The 16,960-nt window shown below is 44.5% G+C and overlaps 1 protein-coding gene across 1 annotated transcript in view; it reads right to left on the bottom strand.

The window, feature by feature from the left end:
- WAPL (WAPL cohesin release factor) overlaps positions 1–15,862 on the bottom strand; it is an 83,111-nt gene extending 67,249 nt beyond the window's left edge. The window contains exons 1-2 of the mRNA XM_018571959.1: positions 15,778–15,862; positions 4,295–4,827 (exon numbers count right to left, since the gene is read on the bottom strand). Coding sequence (XP_018427461.1) covers positions 4,295–4,805 — 511 coding nt within the window. The 5' untranslated portion in view covers positions 4,806–4,827; positions 15,778–15,862. The remainder of the gene's footprint in view (positions 1–4,294; positions 4,828–15,777) is intronic.
- Positions 15,863–16,960: the final 1,098 nt, after the last annotated feature.

Here is a 16,960-nt window from a genome sequence, read left to right as displayed (position 1 = left end):
GTGGCACCCCCCCTCCCCCTTACCATGCCTTGTGTCAGGGTGTGTACAATTACATTGTTTTGGCTAAGCAAACTGTTAATTCTATTTACTTTGTATTTTTGCTGTATTCTCTACAATAATATGCATGTTTTGATTCATGTTGTCCCCGTTACTAACTTTCCTGGCTTTACCACAGCATGCAACCATTTCCCACAGATGTTTCAGTATTGCATACTGGACGCACATATTGCATGCACCGTGAGGTTTCATAATCAGCTTATCCCTACACTTGCCAATACACTTTTTCTCACATTTCCCCGAGTATCAGATCAGAAAAGTGTAATGCCCGTTGTTCAATATGATGTTTAATACAATGCATGTATGCTCTCCAGCTTCTGATATTTTGGGGTCACATTTCTCATATGTTGATCTTTAATCGGATCGGCCGAATAACTAGATCACGCAATTATGTACATTGGATCTCTGCTTCCATGTTCTCCACATCAATGAGCGGTGCTGGCCTTGTTTCTAAATGGTTCTCCCAGCTTCCAGTTCTGACAGCAGCATTCCGCTGTGACCACGGCTACTGATTATGTAGCCGGTTCCGCACCCCTTCAGGTGTGTGCGGCCAACTAATGGTATGGAACCCGCCGCTTACCTGGCAATCGGGGGCAGGGATGAGTTTACCTCATACAGACGTGAGCAGCTTCCCCCATCTGGAGACACAGGAGTGTCACTTGCTCTGCCTGATGAAGGGGTTCCTGCGAGACCCCTAAACTTTGCAAGGAGTATAAAATTGCTGCATGCACATCATTAAATAGACAATTTGACTTGCATTTTGAGTGCCGGTGTCCATATTGTTCTTCACGCATAGAGACGGGTGCCATCCGTCGACTACCGTTGCACCCACCTAAATCTGTACGGAAAAACTGTCAGGAGTGCGATGGGTATATGGATTGCAATCTGTATATGGGATGTGGCACCCGAAAATTCCCCTTTAGTCCTTATGTTAGTTTAGATATACTTTATATTAGAGATGCAGTGATCTATCGACCGAAAATGGCACAATACCGAAAGTGTCGGCGTCTCTCCTCCCACACCGCTCAGCCTCCTGTCACAGATCAGAGGAGAGCAGTGCGGGCAGAGACAGCCAGCGCTGTCAAAGGAGGCTGAGCTCCGCTCGCTCAGCCTCCTGTGACAGCGTGTCAGGAAGGAGAGCGAGGTACAAACAAACACTCAGTGATCAGTGTTTGCAGAGTGCTTGTAAATAGCATGTAGATTATATCCCCCAAATATGAATGAATGGGAAGTGACCTAAATAACTTCCTGTTCATTCATGATTGTGATTATAGTAAACACACTGGGGGGAATTAATCATAGCAATTGCAAGTGTTTGAACTTGCACGGAATATATTTGCACCAGATTTAAGTTGCGATTGTTTTCTTAGGTGATGCTCCAGTTTCATACAGCCCCAGAACAAGTGCAGATGAAAACGGTGCAAAAAAAACATGCAGTTGGAAACGTAGTTCAAGCTCAGGTGAAAACAGGGGCACATGTTAAAAATAGGATTTTTGTACTCACCGGAAAATCCTTTTCTCTCCGTTCATTGAAGAACACAGGGCAACAGATCGTAGTAGCGCCCTTCTCCTGCAGGTGGCGATATACCCTACCATACAGGATCTAAATCATTTGCCCTATGTCCTTCAATGAACGGGAGAGAAAGACAGATTTGCACATAAAACAAAATGAGGCTAAAACTGTCGCAATTGCGTTGATAAATTCCCCCCATTGAGGACTTTGTGTCCTCAATCTCTTTTTCTATTTAAAAAAAAGGGAAATATCAGGGGTCTGTTTAGATCCCTAATATTCCCCCAAAGTCCCTAACAGTAAAATATACAAATATTTAGTAAAAATGAATAAAAGTTTATAAAAACAAACAAAAATGAAATTAAAAAATTTTGAAAAAGTTAAAATAAAAGAATATTTTCAGTTTCGGCCTGACTTTTATTTTGGTTTTGAAATTTTAATTTTGGTACATACTAAAGCTAGGTACTGTTTTATTCTGAAGGTAACTTGAAGTTTGTTTAAAAAATAGACATATGGAGTGTTACACACACACAGTTCTATTAAGAAAAAAAAAACAACTTTGCAAAGTAGCAATATGTAACCACAGTAACAATACTGTACAAAGATTTGTCATCAGGAGCTCTTTTAAGGTTGAAAACAGCACTCTCTCAGCCAAACAGCACATTAAATACATGAAGAAAACATTGTAGGAAATGGCTCTAAAAATAATCCGCAAACAGCCATTTTTTTAAATGACATGTCATGTCAGTTCTTCTCAAACCAGCTTAAAGCCTACTTCCACTTTTGCAGTAGAAATATAAAAACAAATATTTTTTTTAATACTACTTTTTTAATACTATTTTTTTTATTTGTTCTCATTCACATAGCAGAACTTAAAGTATTAAACCCTCAAACTTTTTTTCAATAATGAATCCAGAACAAATATACATTGCTTTACATTCTTGCCCAAACACTTACAATCATGTTTCTGAACAGCTGCTTCCAAGTCTCTCAGCTCAGCTTCCCTGAACTTCCTGTCCAGAACAAGATCACAAGCTTGAAGAGGGTAAGGGCCCAGCCACACCAATTGCGGTGCGTTCCAGAGCGGCAGCTGCTGGAAAGCACAGCCAACGCTCACAAAACCTCCCCCTTTGTTCTGGCGCAGGAGGGGGCATGGCGGTGCATTGACTTCAATGCCATGCCCTCTCCCGCCTCAGAGGGACGTTTTGTGAGCAATTGCTACGCTTTCCAGTAGTTGCCGCTCTGGAACGCACCGCAATTGGTGTGAATGGGCCCTAAGAGGAGAGGGGGGCAGGAGGAAGGGAAGTAGCTTGATTTTCGGTGTCTGTGCGTTTGTGGAGACACACAAGGGTGACTGCTTGAGAAAGGAGTCACTAAAACAAGATATCAAGACCATTGCTCAGGGGACAAGCGGATTCTGCAGGAAACTAAAACTTGTAAATGCCTGCTACACACTCAGCTAAAAAAGTCCAGAAATAAATATTTATATTTTTTTCTTTTGGTTATGCTGTAATTTGGAACAAACAGTGTGGGTGTTCTCAATTTTGACTGCAAAGCTGGAAAAACATTTTCTCTTTGAGTTATATTTCAGTCATCACATCAACCAGTGACTACAAAGGCAACATTCTACATTTTCTACAAGATATTCACTAGAGTTTAAAATGAAAGCCCAATTCCAGGAAAATTGAAAGTTTCCCCCTGCAGAGAAGCTTGTCCCCACACTGCAAGGGTTAACTGCTCGTTTGTGCCTAAAGGTACAAGAACAAAATGTTTTACTTACCTGATCACCGCTCCTGCTGGCTCCCTTACAGCAGCTACACCGGTTCCTGTAGTCCCTTTGTTCTGGCGGTCCAAGGACCACTGACATCAAGTACAATGCAGGTTCCATAGACCTGCATTATCTGTAAAAAAAAAAAATAAGCAAGCCAAGGCAACTGGACTTGCTGTATTTTTCTTGAAGACGTTTTACTGGATATCTAACCAGCTTTATCGTTCTGAATTGAGAAAGCTGGTTGGATGACCAGTGAAACGTCTTCAAGAAAAATACAGCAAGTCCAGTTGCCTTGGCTTATTTATTTTTACAGATATACCATGGCCTGGATAAATGACAGACATAGCCCTGTATTGTACGTGAGGACACCAAGAGACAGTCCAAAGCCAGATCAGAGGGGCAGAAAAAGAGTGCCGCCTTCATGGTATGCAGGGGATCAGGTAGGAAAACAGCTTTTTCCTGTCCTCTAGTCAGTTAAGCTGACCATACAACTTAAGATTTTCTTTGTTCAACCCACGGGCTGAACAATGAAAATAGAACAGATTCCCCCATCAACGCTTACGAGCATTGATCAAGAAAAGTTAATTGGCTGCTGTCTGTTCTTTCGAAGATTTTCTAACTGGCTCCTTTAGTCAGCTGATCAAGGGATGCTGGCTGAAAGGGTGCAGAGAGCAGCACCCACTGTTCTTAGTCGTACTGTGTATGGCCACCTTTAACCCTTGTGTCATTTTCCTGGTGGTGGGCTTTAAATACTTAATAAAAAAGGTAATGCAAGCTCATAAGGTATCTGGATTCACCTTGATAAAACGACCCTAAATATTCGGTTTATGTTCTGTGAAAACACACACACTTGCAGAGAGAGACTAGCATCACCAAAGATCAGTGACACAAGCTTTGCCAAATGCACAAATATTTAACACTTTCATAGGGTTAGGAAGGATATATAGGTTAAATACCTGTGATGTTTTTCTTCGGTGAGCTGTGCAGCCTTTTACCATCCTCTATGACCTTGTTAGCATTTTTTTCTTTAAGTCCATGCAAAGTGCTGTCAAAAGAAAAGAACCTGCAAGACACGGTGGTTTCGGCAGAGATGGCATTGTCTGTCTTGCTGTTTTCTTCAAAGAGAGGGGCTGAATTTTCAGATACAGAGACCCCCAAATGATCTAGAGACTGCTGACTTGCGCTCTTGGGCTGCGAGATATTTTTCGATGATACTGGCTTGGATTCGTCATCGCTATCAAATCCAAACGGATCCTCGGTAAGATCATCGTCATCAAGTTTAGGCTTTTTATGGGTGTCTGGGACATCTGGTTTATGGTTCTGTCTCTTCTGGCTTACTTTGGCCACAAATGTGGTCTCTCCCCACTTTGTACTAAGAGTGGTTCGTTTATTGGAGAAAACTTCATCAAACTTGGAGTTTCCATTTCCACCTTTGCGGCTATATGTTTTCCCAAATCTGGACGTCATGTTGAAGTCTGTTTCATATTCTCTGCAGGGACATAAAAACATTGGACCTATTACTATACAGGGCAATGTCCAATAACAGTTGGTATGACCTTGAACATAACCCTAGACAAAGCATACCTTTTACAAGACTCCAATGCCCTGGTCTTATGAACCCATAGAAAAAAAGGCCTCTCTCCCCCCCCCTCTGCCCATATCCTAGCTGTGTGTCCTACTTAGTACCGTACAGGTTGTTCCTGAACAACGGTCAGGTCATGCTCCTTCCTTTCCAAGCAATCACCATACATTCCAATTGAAATGATGTACACTGGAGGATTCTGATCCTTCCATTGCAGTGAAGAGATTACTCATGTACGAGAGAAGTAGGACAACAGTAAAGTAGGACAGTAAAGATGTTTGCAGAGGCTGTGCAGTGCTATGAAGGCCATACAGTGAAGTTCTTTGAGGAGCCTAGAGAAGTTAAGGTGTTACTCTTCAAGCATTCATGAAAGAGGGTATCAGATCGTTCTAAGTTTAAGGAAGAAAAGTAAATAGTGAATGTATACAGCTTTCCGGATTTCCTTGTTATCAGCCCCATGAATTAACATGCACAGAAGAGCCAACACTAGTAGGCAAGCAGGTGTGCTTCATGTACAATGTGCCAACAAAAATGCTATCAAGAGGAGAGCAAACTGAGCAGAAGGATGACCTGATAGGTCTGCTGCTGCTCCTTTAAGGTCTAAGGCAGCAATTTAAGGGCAAGTTGAACACCCTTTTTTTTGTTAAGCCTTTTCTTTGTCAAGCCGATCTGCTCCTGCAGCAGATGCCTAGGACTACTCTGTGCAATCTTGCAGGAGTGTGTGGATTACAAAACTAGCTGCACGGGATTGCACATCCTTTGACAGGTAGCCAGTTACTATATCTATTACAATTCTATAATAGCCTGCTCTTAAAAATCAGCTTTAGATATTTACAAAAAGGAAAAACGCAACATTCTTTAATGTATGCCTAAAGCCAATTTCTTTTCTCATGTTGGATAGCTTGGGGCAGAGGTAGACAAATTAGTATGGAATTCAGGGGGCCAGCCTGCCCAGTCGATGGCAGGATTTGGATTTTTTTTTTTTTTTTTTTAAGAGCCAGCCCCATTGACAACAACTAAAAGGAAAACCATAAAGTTGGACACTGGCTTTCCTTTTTAAGAAGCATTGACTACCTGGCTCCTTGGATTTGTCCAGCCCTGAACCCGATTTTATATGCTCTTATTTTTGCTTTCTGTCATTAGGAAGATTTCCTTTCACTTTCTGTTCTGTAGATTCAACAGGATGTAGGAGGATATCTTTCCATTGTGCAGAAAGTTCCCTGTTATACAGTAGCCACTAAAACAAGTGCCCCCACTAGGAGATTTCCACCTCCATAACAGGGACAAAGACAGCAATAAAAACCTGACAGGGAGTCTAACTCCTCAGTAAATCCGCCTTTACTCCTATTGTAAAGTATATTTACCCAGGGAGTGAAAAATTACCCCCACTGTATTTATTTATTTTTTTGGTGTTTTGATTATTTTTGTGAAAAATACATCCTGGATTAGTTTAGTGTCACAGTGTTTTATTTATACACATAAATATTTTCTAAACATATGAAACTATTTAGATAATAAAAATGCGATTGGTATTTATTTTTATTTTTTTTGACAGCTCATTAAAAGGAGAACTATGAGGCGAGTGAAAATCACTCAACCTCATAGTTCTAGCCGACCTGTGACAACGAAACTGTCACACGCCAGCTCAATAGATAGGGAAGTGAGCGACCACATACCGTCGCTTGCTCACTTCTCAATCCAGTCCCTGCAGAGTGCAGTGACTGCCACTCACAGCTCCATGCAGGGATTCCCCCCTCCCGTCCGATCCTCCAGCGCTGACTGGCGGAACAGACGGGGGAGGGGCGGGTACAGCTAGCTCTGCCTCTAGATAGGCAGAGCCAGCCGTCACTCATGCAGCTGGGTGGATCTCGAGTAATGTCGGGATCCGTCCCGGCTGCGGCGTCTCAGTATACCGCGAGCTGTAGCCTGCGGTATACTGAGCTTTGGGTGACGGGAGGACGCTAGTTTGTGTCCTCCCTTTGTCAATTGTGGGGCTGACAAAAACAAAACTTCTCTCATCTGAACGCCCCAATGGGCCTAATAAAGCCATAAAAAGGAGTTTTAAATGACACCACAGACATCAGTTTTAAACACTAATAAAAATGAAAGAGCCCAGAATAATGTGATGGTGGTATGTGCAGACAGCTCTAGGTTTCATATTCAGGGGTGTGGAAATGTTAAAAAATTATTTTAAAAAAAACACTACTTGTCCAAGGACTAAAGCGGAGGCCCAATCTACTTGTCCCTTATGACAATATACTTGTCCTGATACAATATATAACTTTATCCAAAACTCTATTTAACCATTCTAAGAAGGGCTTCTCATTGGTCACCTGATTGTGCTGATCATCGAGTACATGCAATTTGCGAGCAAAACTCAATATCCAGAGGGCAGGGCTGTGCTGGACGGCAATGTGGGGTACATATGCAGAGGGGAAGGACCGTATAGCGAGTATAGCGCTGGGGGAGGGAATGTGGAGAGGGAGCCAGATTTGAGAGGGTAATCCCATTTTCCCAAATTACTTGGGAAAGTGAACTTACCCGTTAAAGCAACATTGTGCATGTTAGAGAGCACTGCAACCAACTAATATCAAATTCGATAGTGAGAATAGTTGTCAAATATTTTCGTTATCGATTAGTTGGTTGGATCCCCCAGGTCTCTCCTCCATTCTGGGAGGAGGGCACAGCAAGCAGTGAGAGGGTGCAATAGCCAGCCTGCTATTGGCCATTTCAAATTGCAATAGCCAATAGCAGGCTGGCTATTGCACCCATCCACTAACTGCTGTATTCACATTCAGCTGCCATCTGTGGAATCGTGCCAAAAGCAGCTGTCATTCCCTGGCTGAAGTTATTCATATAACAGCTTCAACTCTTCTGGGAAGGCTGTCCACAAGGAGGAGGAGCAGCAGTCACCCCAGGATATGACTAAAGAAAACATCTCCTTCTGCTCCTCTCTCCAAGGCCCCATTCACACTGAGCGTATTGCAAATTGCGCAATTGTCATTTTGCGCGATATTGTGCGTTTTACTGTGCAAATGTTTCCATTGGGCTGAGTACAATCGCGCGACATACGCGACAAAAAAGGGCCCTGCAAAGCGACAGCCCCATTCACATGCATTGGAGAGTGATATCACGCAGCAAATATGCGCAATAAAACGCTCAGTGTGAATGGTGCCTTACATAAGTGTAATTGTTCAGTAGCTCAGATATAGCTGGGTTCAAAGTAACTGTGAAGACAGCAATGCAGGCAAAGACCACAGGAAGTTACCCAATCCAAAAAAAATATCTATATCTGGCAGGATCAAGTTAAGATTCTGCACTTGCTAATAAAATATACTTTAAAAATTGTATATTTAACAAGCTAAAAAGGAGCACAAGAATTTCATTGTTGGGATTAACATATACTTTATATGGTTGAATCACACGGTTTGTTACAGAATCTATTAGGGGTACACCAATATATCGGCCGCCGAAACATATTAGCCGAAAATGGCACTTTTGGCAAAATGCCAAAAGTGCAATTTTCCGGGTGAAATAGCGGTGCATCCCTGATTTCTCTCCTCCCCGCTGGGTGCTGCTGTGTCCCAGCAGGGAGGAGAGAAACTGTCACGGGAGGCAGAGCGGAAGGACAGCGCTGTGAGCGACCGGTGTCTCTCGTCCCCGCACTGCTCAGCCTCCTGTCACAGATCAGGAGAGCGACGGTGTGGGCAGAGACAGCCATTGCTGTCACAGAAGGCTGAGATATCCTCCCGAAATGCCCCGCCCAGCCTCCTGTGACAGCGTGTCAGGATTGAGAGTGATGGGGTGGGCAGAGACAGCTGTCATGGGAGGCTTAGGTCTCCTCCCGCACCGCCCCTGGGGAGGGGCGGGTACAGCTAGCTCTGCCTCTAGATAGGCAGAGCCAGCCGTCACTCATGCAGCTGGGTGGATCTCGAGTAATGTCGGGATCCGTCCCGGCTGCGGCGTCTCAGTATACCGCGAGCTGTAGCCTGCGGTATACTGAGCTTTGGGTGACGGGAGGACGCTAGTTTGTGTCCTCCCTTTGTCAATTGTGGGGCTGACAAAAACAAAACTTCTCTCATCTGAACGCCCCAATGGGCCTAATAAAGCCATAAAAAGGAGTTTTAAATGACACCACAGACATCAGTTTTAAACACTAATAAAAATGAAAGAGCCCAGAATAATGTGATGGTGGTATGTGCAGACAGCTCTAGGTTTCATATTCAGGGGTGTGGAAATGTTAAAAAATTATTTTAAAAAAAACACTACTTGTCCAAGGACTAAAGCGGAGGCCCAATCTACTTGTCCCTTATGACAATATACTTGTCCTGATACAATATATAACTTTATCCAAAACTCTATTTAACCATTCTAAGAAGGGCTTCTCATTGGTCACCTGATTGTGCTGATCATCGAGTACATGCAATTTGCGAGCAAAACTCAATATCCAGAGGGCAGGGCTGTGCTGGACGGCAATGTGGGGTACATATGCAGAGGGGAAGGACCGTATAGCGAGTATAGCGCTGGGGGAGGGAATGTGGAGAGGGAGCCAGATTTGAGAGGGTAATCCCATTTTCCCAAATTACTTGGGAAAGTGAACTTACCCGTTAAAGCAACATTGTGCATGTTAGAGAGCACTGCAACCAACTAATATCAAATTCGATAGTGAGAATAGTTGTCAAATATTTTCGTTATCGATTAGTTGGTTGGATCCCCCAGGTCTCTCCTCCATTCTGGGAGGAGGGCACAGCAAGCAGTGAGAGGGTGCAATAGCCAGCCTGCTATTGGCCATTTCAAATTGCAATAGCCAATAGCAGGCTGGCTATTGCACCCATCCACTAACTGCTGTATTCACATTCAGCTGCCATCTGTGGAATCGTGCCAAAAGCAGCTGTCATTCCCTGGCTGAAGTTATTCATATAACAGCTTCAACTCTTCTGGGAAGGCTGTCCACAAGGAGGAGGAGCAGCAGTCACCCCAGGATATGACTAAAGAAAACATCTCCTTCTGCTCCTCTCTCCAAGGCCCCATTCACACTGAGCGTATTGCAAATTGCGCAATTGTCATTTTGCGCGATATTGTGCGTTTTACTGTGCAAATGTTTCCATTGGGCTGAGTACAATCGCGCGACATACGCGACAAAAAAGGGCCCTGCAAAGCGACAGCCCCATTCACATGCATTGGAGAGTGATATCACGCAGCAAATATGCGCAATAAAACGCTCAGTGTGAATGGTGCCTTACATAAGTGTAATTGTTCAGTAGCTCAGATATAGCTGGGTTCAAAGTAACTGTGAAGACAGCAATGCAGGCAAAGACCACAGGAAGTTACCCAATCCAAAAAAAATATCTATATCTGGCAGGATCAAGTTAAGATTCTGCACTTGCTAATAAAATATACTTTAAAAATTGTATATTTAACAAGCTAAAAAGGAGCACAAGAATTTCATTGTTGGGATTAACATATACTTTATATGGTTGAATCACACGGTTTGTTACAGAATCTATTAGGGGTACACCAATATATCGGCCGCCGAAACATATTAGCCGAAAATGGCACTTTTGGCAAAATGCCAAAAGTGCAATTTTCCGGGTGAAATAGCGGTGCATCCCTGATTTCTCTCCTCCCCGCTGGGTGCTGCTGTGTCCCAGCAGGGAGGAGAGAAACTGTCACGGGAGGCAGAGCGGAAGGACAGCGCTGTGAGCGACCGGTGTCTCTCGTCCCCGCACTGCTCAGCCTCCTGTCACAGATCAGGAGAGCGACGGTGTGGGCAGAGACAGCCATTGCTGTCACAGAAGGCTGAGATATCCTCCCGAAATGCCCCGCCCAGCCTCCTGTGACAGCGTGTCAGGATTGAGAGTGATGGGGTGGGCAGAGACAGCTGTCATGGGAGGCTTAGGTCTCCTCCCGCACCGCCCCACCCAGCCTCCTGTGACAGCGTGTCAGGATTGAGAGCGGGTACAAACAATGTGTTTGTAAATAATTGAGGACATGGTATGTTTACTATACCCTCAGTTATGAATGAATGGGAAGTGATCTACATCACCTCCTGTTCATTCATGATTGTGGATATAGTAAACACACTGAATGAACAGGAACACTCAGTATAGAGGATTGCTGTTCTTTGATAACAGGGGCTGTGTCAAGCAAAGAAATAGAGTAAGCTAGAGATATTTTGGGTGATTAAAGCAGATGTCTGGGCAAACCAAAAACTTAAACCCTTGTAGCAGTGGAGCTACACCAGCACTGCAAGGGTGAAGTGCTCCTTTCATATAGGGAGAAAAAAAAAAAGTTATACTCACGCAAAGTGTGACCCCGGCTGGCTCCTGCAACGCTCCCACCTGTAACTAACTTTAGCTGCCTAGACCAAACAAGCACTTAACCCTTGCAATGCGGGGGACATTCCACTGGAAGGGTTAAGGCTTGATTTGCCTGGAGTTCTACTTTAAGCTTGTTCATTATCTATCCTGAATAACCGTTTTCTTCTAGTTTGACAACACAGCATTCCTTCCATACCAATGCATGTCACACAAAACGTGGGCCAGATGATGCTGCACGGTAATTATACTATGCATTTCCATCCAGATACATAGCATTAGAGATGCACCGATATTAAAAAAAATCCTGCTGGCTCCTGGATTGGGCAGACTGGCTCCTAAAGTCTATCTTTTTTTTGGGGGGGGGCATTTAGTCCAGGTATTTTTTTGTCGGTTTTTGCCGATACCGAATGCCTATACCGGTAGTCCCATAAAAGGAAGCCGGGTAGGAAAACAGAACATACAAGTACAGCTGTATCTACACCATTTAAAAGTGATATAGTCTTCTCTGGACAATCGCTGATGTGATCTATGTATTGTCCACGCAGTGACCTGTGTTGATCTCGTAAAACGCAGGTCACCGCACTGTGTGAATGGACCCTTAAATTTGGTTTATTTACAGAAAATATAGGTTTGCTAAACAGTTGCAAAAATTTTGTGAAACATAAATGTGACCATTACTACCATTTTTTTTATTCTACAGGTTCTCTGCTTTCAGAATATATAATACTTTAGGAGTTATAGCATGCCACAGGACAAAAGGGTGCATTTTAGCATGTGTGAGGGAAAAAAATGTTCCAACGGCAAAAGGGTTAAAAAGGCAACAAGGCCTCTTTAATATTACAGTATAGCTATACAGAGTTTTCTAGTGCAGGGCAAAATCACGGGAGCCAGGTAGCCAATGCGCCTTGAAAAGAACAGCTGGCGGCTAACTTGTGAGGTTCTCTCAAATTGTTGTCAATGGAGCTGGCTCCTAAAAAAAATCCTGCTGGCTCCTGGATTGGGCAGACTGGCTCCTAAAGTCTATCTTTTTTTTGTCTAGCGATGTCTACAATTCTTCTGTAAATGCTACGCCCCATCATTTTTGTTACATGTCTTCAAGAAATCAGCACACAGTTTACATTATAATAAAGTGCAGGGGAGATATTGGGGGTCTAATAGATGCCTGATATCTCCATAAAGAAGGCCGGTCACCTGCACAACTATGTTGCTGAAAAAGGTGTTGTCAAATTTGGAAATCATTTCATCAATAGCTAGTCAAATGCATCCCCGAAAAAAATGTGATCTCACCCAAGACAAATTACATACACAGTAACACAAATTGTGTACCCCATGTGGACCTAATACATCATGTATGTATCAATGTTACGGATGTGTGTGCAATTGAAGAGTGTGATGCAGCCGTTAACAAATCACAGATTTATTTTTACATGTCCCTTACAGATATTAAAATCAAATGCAAATTGACAATACATTTGCCCACATGGAATGCAAACCTAAAATAAACAATGTAACTTCTACCCAAAGCTTATTTAGGCCTTTTCCACACAGATGGCAGGCACTGCTGCCCCTATAAAAAGTAATTCACCATGAATCCCTTTTCAGAGGGTGGAGGTTTGCAGATATTTAGTAGGCGATATTGCCGTCTCCTGATACCTTGTTTGGCACACCAAAACTGTGTGCCAAACAGTCAACACACGTTTGCAGTGTGGTCCCATTCACTTCAACAAGCGAGTTTGACAGGTGGTGTCAAACTAAGATAATACAATGCTAAGCGAAGCATTGTGGCCCCAGCAATGTGTACTGTCCTGAGTGGCTACCATGTCACACTGTACGTTGAAGATCAAGGGGCAGTAAAAACATGGATCAATTGCCTGTTTTTATGGCTATCCCACATCCTCTGTGCACTCGGCCTTAGGGCCATTTCATATAGCTGCCAGCCATTCTGATCAGAAGGGTATCCCCAGCTAATCGGAGCAGACCGGAAGTCACACTTGTGGCATCCGTGAGCGGGAGTATGTTTACATCACATTACCCCGATGACATGATCAGGTCCACCAAAACAAAAAGTTGTTTTGTTTTTATTCCTAGACATAGATCGAGGTAACCAGATGTAAACAGAAGCACGTCTGTTGACATCTGGCTGCTCACAAAGTTACATTGGGCTTCTGATCAAATCCACCTGAAAAAGTGACAGGCAGATCCAACAAGTCCACCCGTGCGAGGCCCCATTCACACCAGGGCAGTTCGGTCGCCCGGATTTGTCCACGCTGAACCAGCGACACGAATGGTCCCGTACATTCCTATGGGGGACCGTGCATACAATCGCGTAGCTCCGTGTGACCCCGAACCACCTGCCATCCAAAATGCTCCCCGAGATATTTGTTTGCGCTAATCAGCGGGTTTTCCATATAGATTGCAATGGAATTCCCCATAAAACAAGGTTTGCACTGTTCGCTGGAGGTGCAGATCACCTCCAGCCTCTTCACACACTTCCGGTCTACAGTCACAAACTACAGTGTCAGCTGCAAATCATTGCGCTGGATGGGTTTTCTGACAGATAACAGTGGACCATGTTTGTGCAATGTGTGCCAGCACAGACAATTGCAGTCTCCAACAGGGGTGCATGTGACCAGATGACAATATAAAACACAATTGGTAGACAATTGTCCCCCTATAACTCAGGGCTGGACAAATCCCAGGAGACAGCAGCCAGTGCTCTAAAATAGAAAAAAAAGACACAACTGACGGCTAACTTTGGAGGATTTCTCTAGTTGTTGTCAAAGGAGCTGGATCCTAAAAAAAATTCCACTGGTTCCTGAATTCCATTTGTCCACTCCTGACATAACCACAAGTGCCTGAACAAGGACCCCAATTGGAGGTCTGCCATATATTGTCCTGAAAGCTGCAGATCTACAAAACATCTTTTGAAATGTCATTAATAATGTTATGGATCACGTGATATTTTAGTGGTTGGGATGAGGTGCATGTCTAATGAGGACTGTTCTTGGTAGTCTAGGATAATAGAGGGAAGAGCTAGAAACTGCTGTCCACACTGGGGAGATCCATCCTCTAGATTTGTCCTGCTCGTCACCGAACCACGAGGGGAAATGCAATCCAATGGGGACACCAGTACTGCTGATTAAGATAGCATTTCCACTCACTTTTCTCACTTCCTGCTGTATCTCTGGAACAGGAAGTGAGGGGACATTTCCCATCTGGAAAATTGACAATAAACCTTGACAGTGGGATTAACCCTTCCTAACCCAAAAACTAAGAAAAATAGAAAACGTTTTGGACTGTAAGTAGCGGGATTATCAGAGACTACATGTATTTAGTTAGCCATCGCTTTCCTCCTCTGGCTCAGACATCCAGAAAAAGCACTTAGGGTACCATACATTTGGCTTTACAATTCTTAACAACATGTAATCCCAATCCAAAGAGCCCTTACAATACATATCTTGGGGTAGATCTAAAAGGAGATTGTACAATCAGATGACAACACCTACGGCTGACTATACATTATCCGATTGTACAATCTCCCTCAGATCTACGTATGGAGAGAGCCTGCCTGATGTGATATGAATTTATTGGGCTGAATGAGTTTGTTCTCATCTAACATAGATCTGGAAATTTGAAAGCAGACTATACACCAGGGGTGGGCAACTGCGGCCCTACAACTGTGCTTTAACTACAAATCCCATCAAGCGTCAGCCTCTGGGAGCATTGCCTTTAACTATCAGTCTTACAATGCCTCATGGGACTTGTAGTTCCACAACAGCTGAAGGGCCAGAGTTGTCCACCACTGCTATACAATCTGATTGTACAATCACAAGACCTACTGTTAGCTATGTAATACAAGGGACGGTCTCATGACACAAATTGAATGGATCATTGAAGATGGCCATACACAGCTTGATCCACCAATCCACACTAAACTGGCACCTGTGGCTGCCTGAATATCGATCACTGGCAGCATCCAATTGGCTGTGGTCAGCCATGTTCCACCCGGCTCAGTTATTTATATAATTTATCATGCAAGTGGGGGTGCTGACAGGGACACACACGACTTGAATCCTGATTCGGCAGGAATTGTCTAAAATCTGAGCGGTGTATGGCTAGTGTTAGGTTTGTCCCCATATTGCACAGTTTTGGTATATCCAGGGAGATCATACAATCTGATCATACGGTTTGTGGCCAGATTAAAGCAGATTGTACAGTGTGTGGCCTGTATTACAGTGATGCCTCTGTTCTCTCTCCTGTCAGGAAGCTGGTGTGATGACATGGGTAGGCCTGTAAACAAAGCACGGTGTGTAGAGTGTGATGAGAAGTTTGCCAGAGTCGGCCTCAGGCACAAATCGGCCACCCCGGCCTCCACTAAAAGAGGACGGAGAGTCTGTTTTGGGCCTCCGGAAAGTTTGCAGCTTCCACCCTTCAGGCTCAACTCAGCTGAGACAAACTTCTCAGAAGTCCGGCCTGCCATGGCGCAAAGCCGGGACCCCCCTGGCCACAAATCTCCCCACCTTCCCTCCCTTCATACCTCACACGGTCTAATCCCCCGCGGCTCCTCCACTCCACCGGCGTCCGCCGTCACCAGCAACCCAGGCCGGAGATTCCGGAGGAGGGAGACGGGAGAGGAAATATCCGGCTGTTTTTATTTAAACAGGGCCCGGGAACATCCCTCCGCCATATGCCCCCCTTCCGTCACTACGCTCACACAGCGCCCGGCCGGCCAATCAGCGGGCGGCTTACTCAGCCATTAGGCAGCGGGCCACAGTGCGCAGGCGCCACCGAGGGCGGGGACCAGCCAATGACGCACTACGGTGCTCGAAGAGATCAGGGCGGCTAGAGCGCAAACACGGAAGTCGCAAAGCATGCTGGGAATGGTAGTCTTTTGTCACTCGCACTGCCGAGGCTCCTCGCGGAGCGGCGGAGGTAGTCATGTGTGGACCTGTACATTGGCAGTGGCACCCCCCACTCCCATAGAGCCCACTGTGACACCCTTCATAGGACACGCCTCATAGGACCACTGTGACACCTCACAGAGAACCCTCGCCATGTATATCATAGAGACACCCTGTCATTACCCTCATGCATATTCTAAAGAGAGCCTGTCATCACTCCATGCATATCCATCTCATGTACATTATAAAGCTGAACTGTGGGATAAGTGAATCCTGGTGAGCTTTAGGGTTGCCACCTTTTCTTCAAGCGAAACCCGAACACACTCTAGCGATGCGTGGATATTTTTTTGGGAGAATTAGTTGTGGCTTATTTATATGTAAATAGCCCCGCCCATTCATATGTAAATATCACAATTGAGACTATTTTCAGTGGGGGGCCAGTAGCCCCTATCCTAATTCTGGTTGCACCTGTCTGCCTGACATCTTGTGTCTGGGTTTCTGCTGCCATGAAACCTGAACACAACCCTAGTTGCCACCTGTCCAGGATTCACCAGGACAGTTCGGGTTTTGAATGCTGTGTCCGGGTTTCATGTCAGGCAGACAGGTGCAACCAGAATTAGGATAGGGGCTACTGGCCCCCCACTGAAAATAGTCTCAATTGTGATATTTACATATGAATAGGTGGTGCTATTTAAATATGAATAACCCACAACTCCAAAAAAATGTCTAGGCGTCACTAGAGTGTTCGGGTTTCGCTTGAAGAAAAGGTGGCAACCCTAGCGTGTATTTCTTCCACATCTGTGCAGTAATCCAGTGTGA

The sequence above is a fragment of the Nanorana parkeri genome, unplaced genomic scaffold (assembly GCF_000935625.1).
Source record: "Nanorana parkeri isolate BGI_ZX_2015 unplaced genomic scaffold, ASM93562v1 scaffold1879, whole genome shotgun sequence".
Classification (NCBI taxonomy): Eukaryota; Metazoa; Chordata; class Amphibia; order Anura; family Dicroglossidae; genus Nanorana; species Nanorana parkeri.
This window is presented reverse-complemented; position numbering and strand designations above follow the sequence as displayed.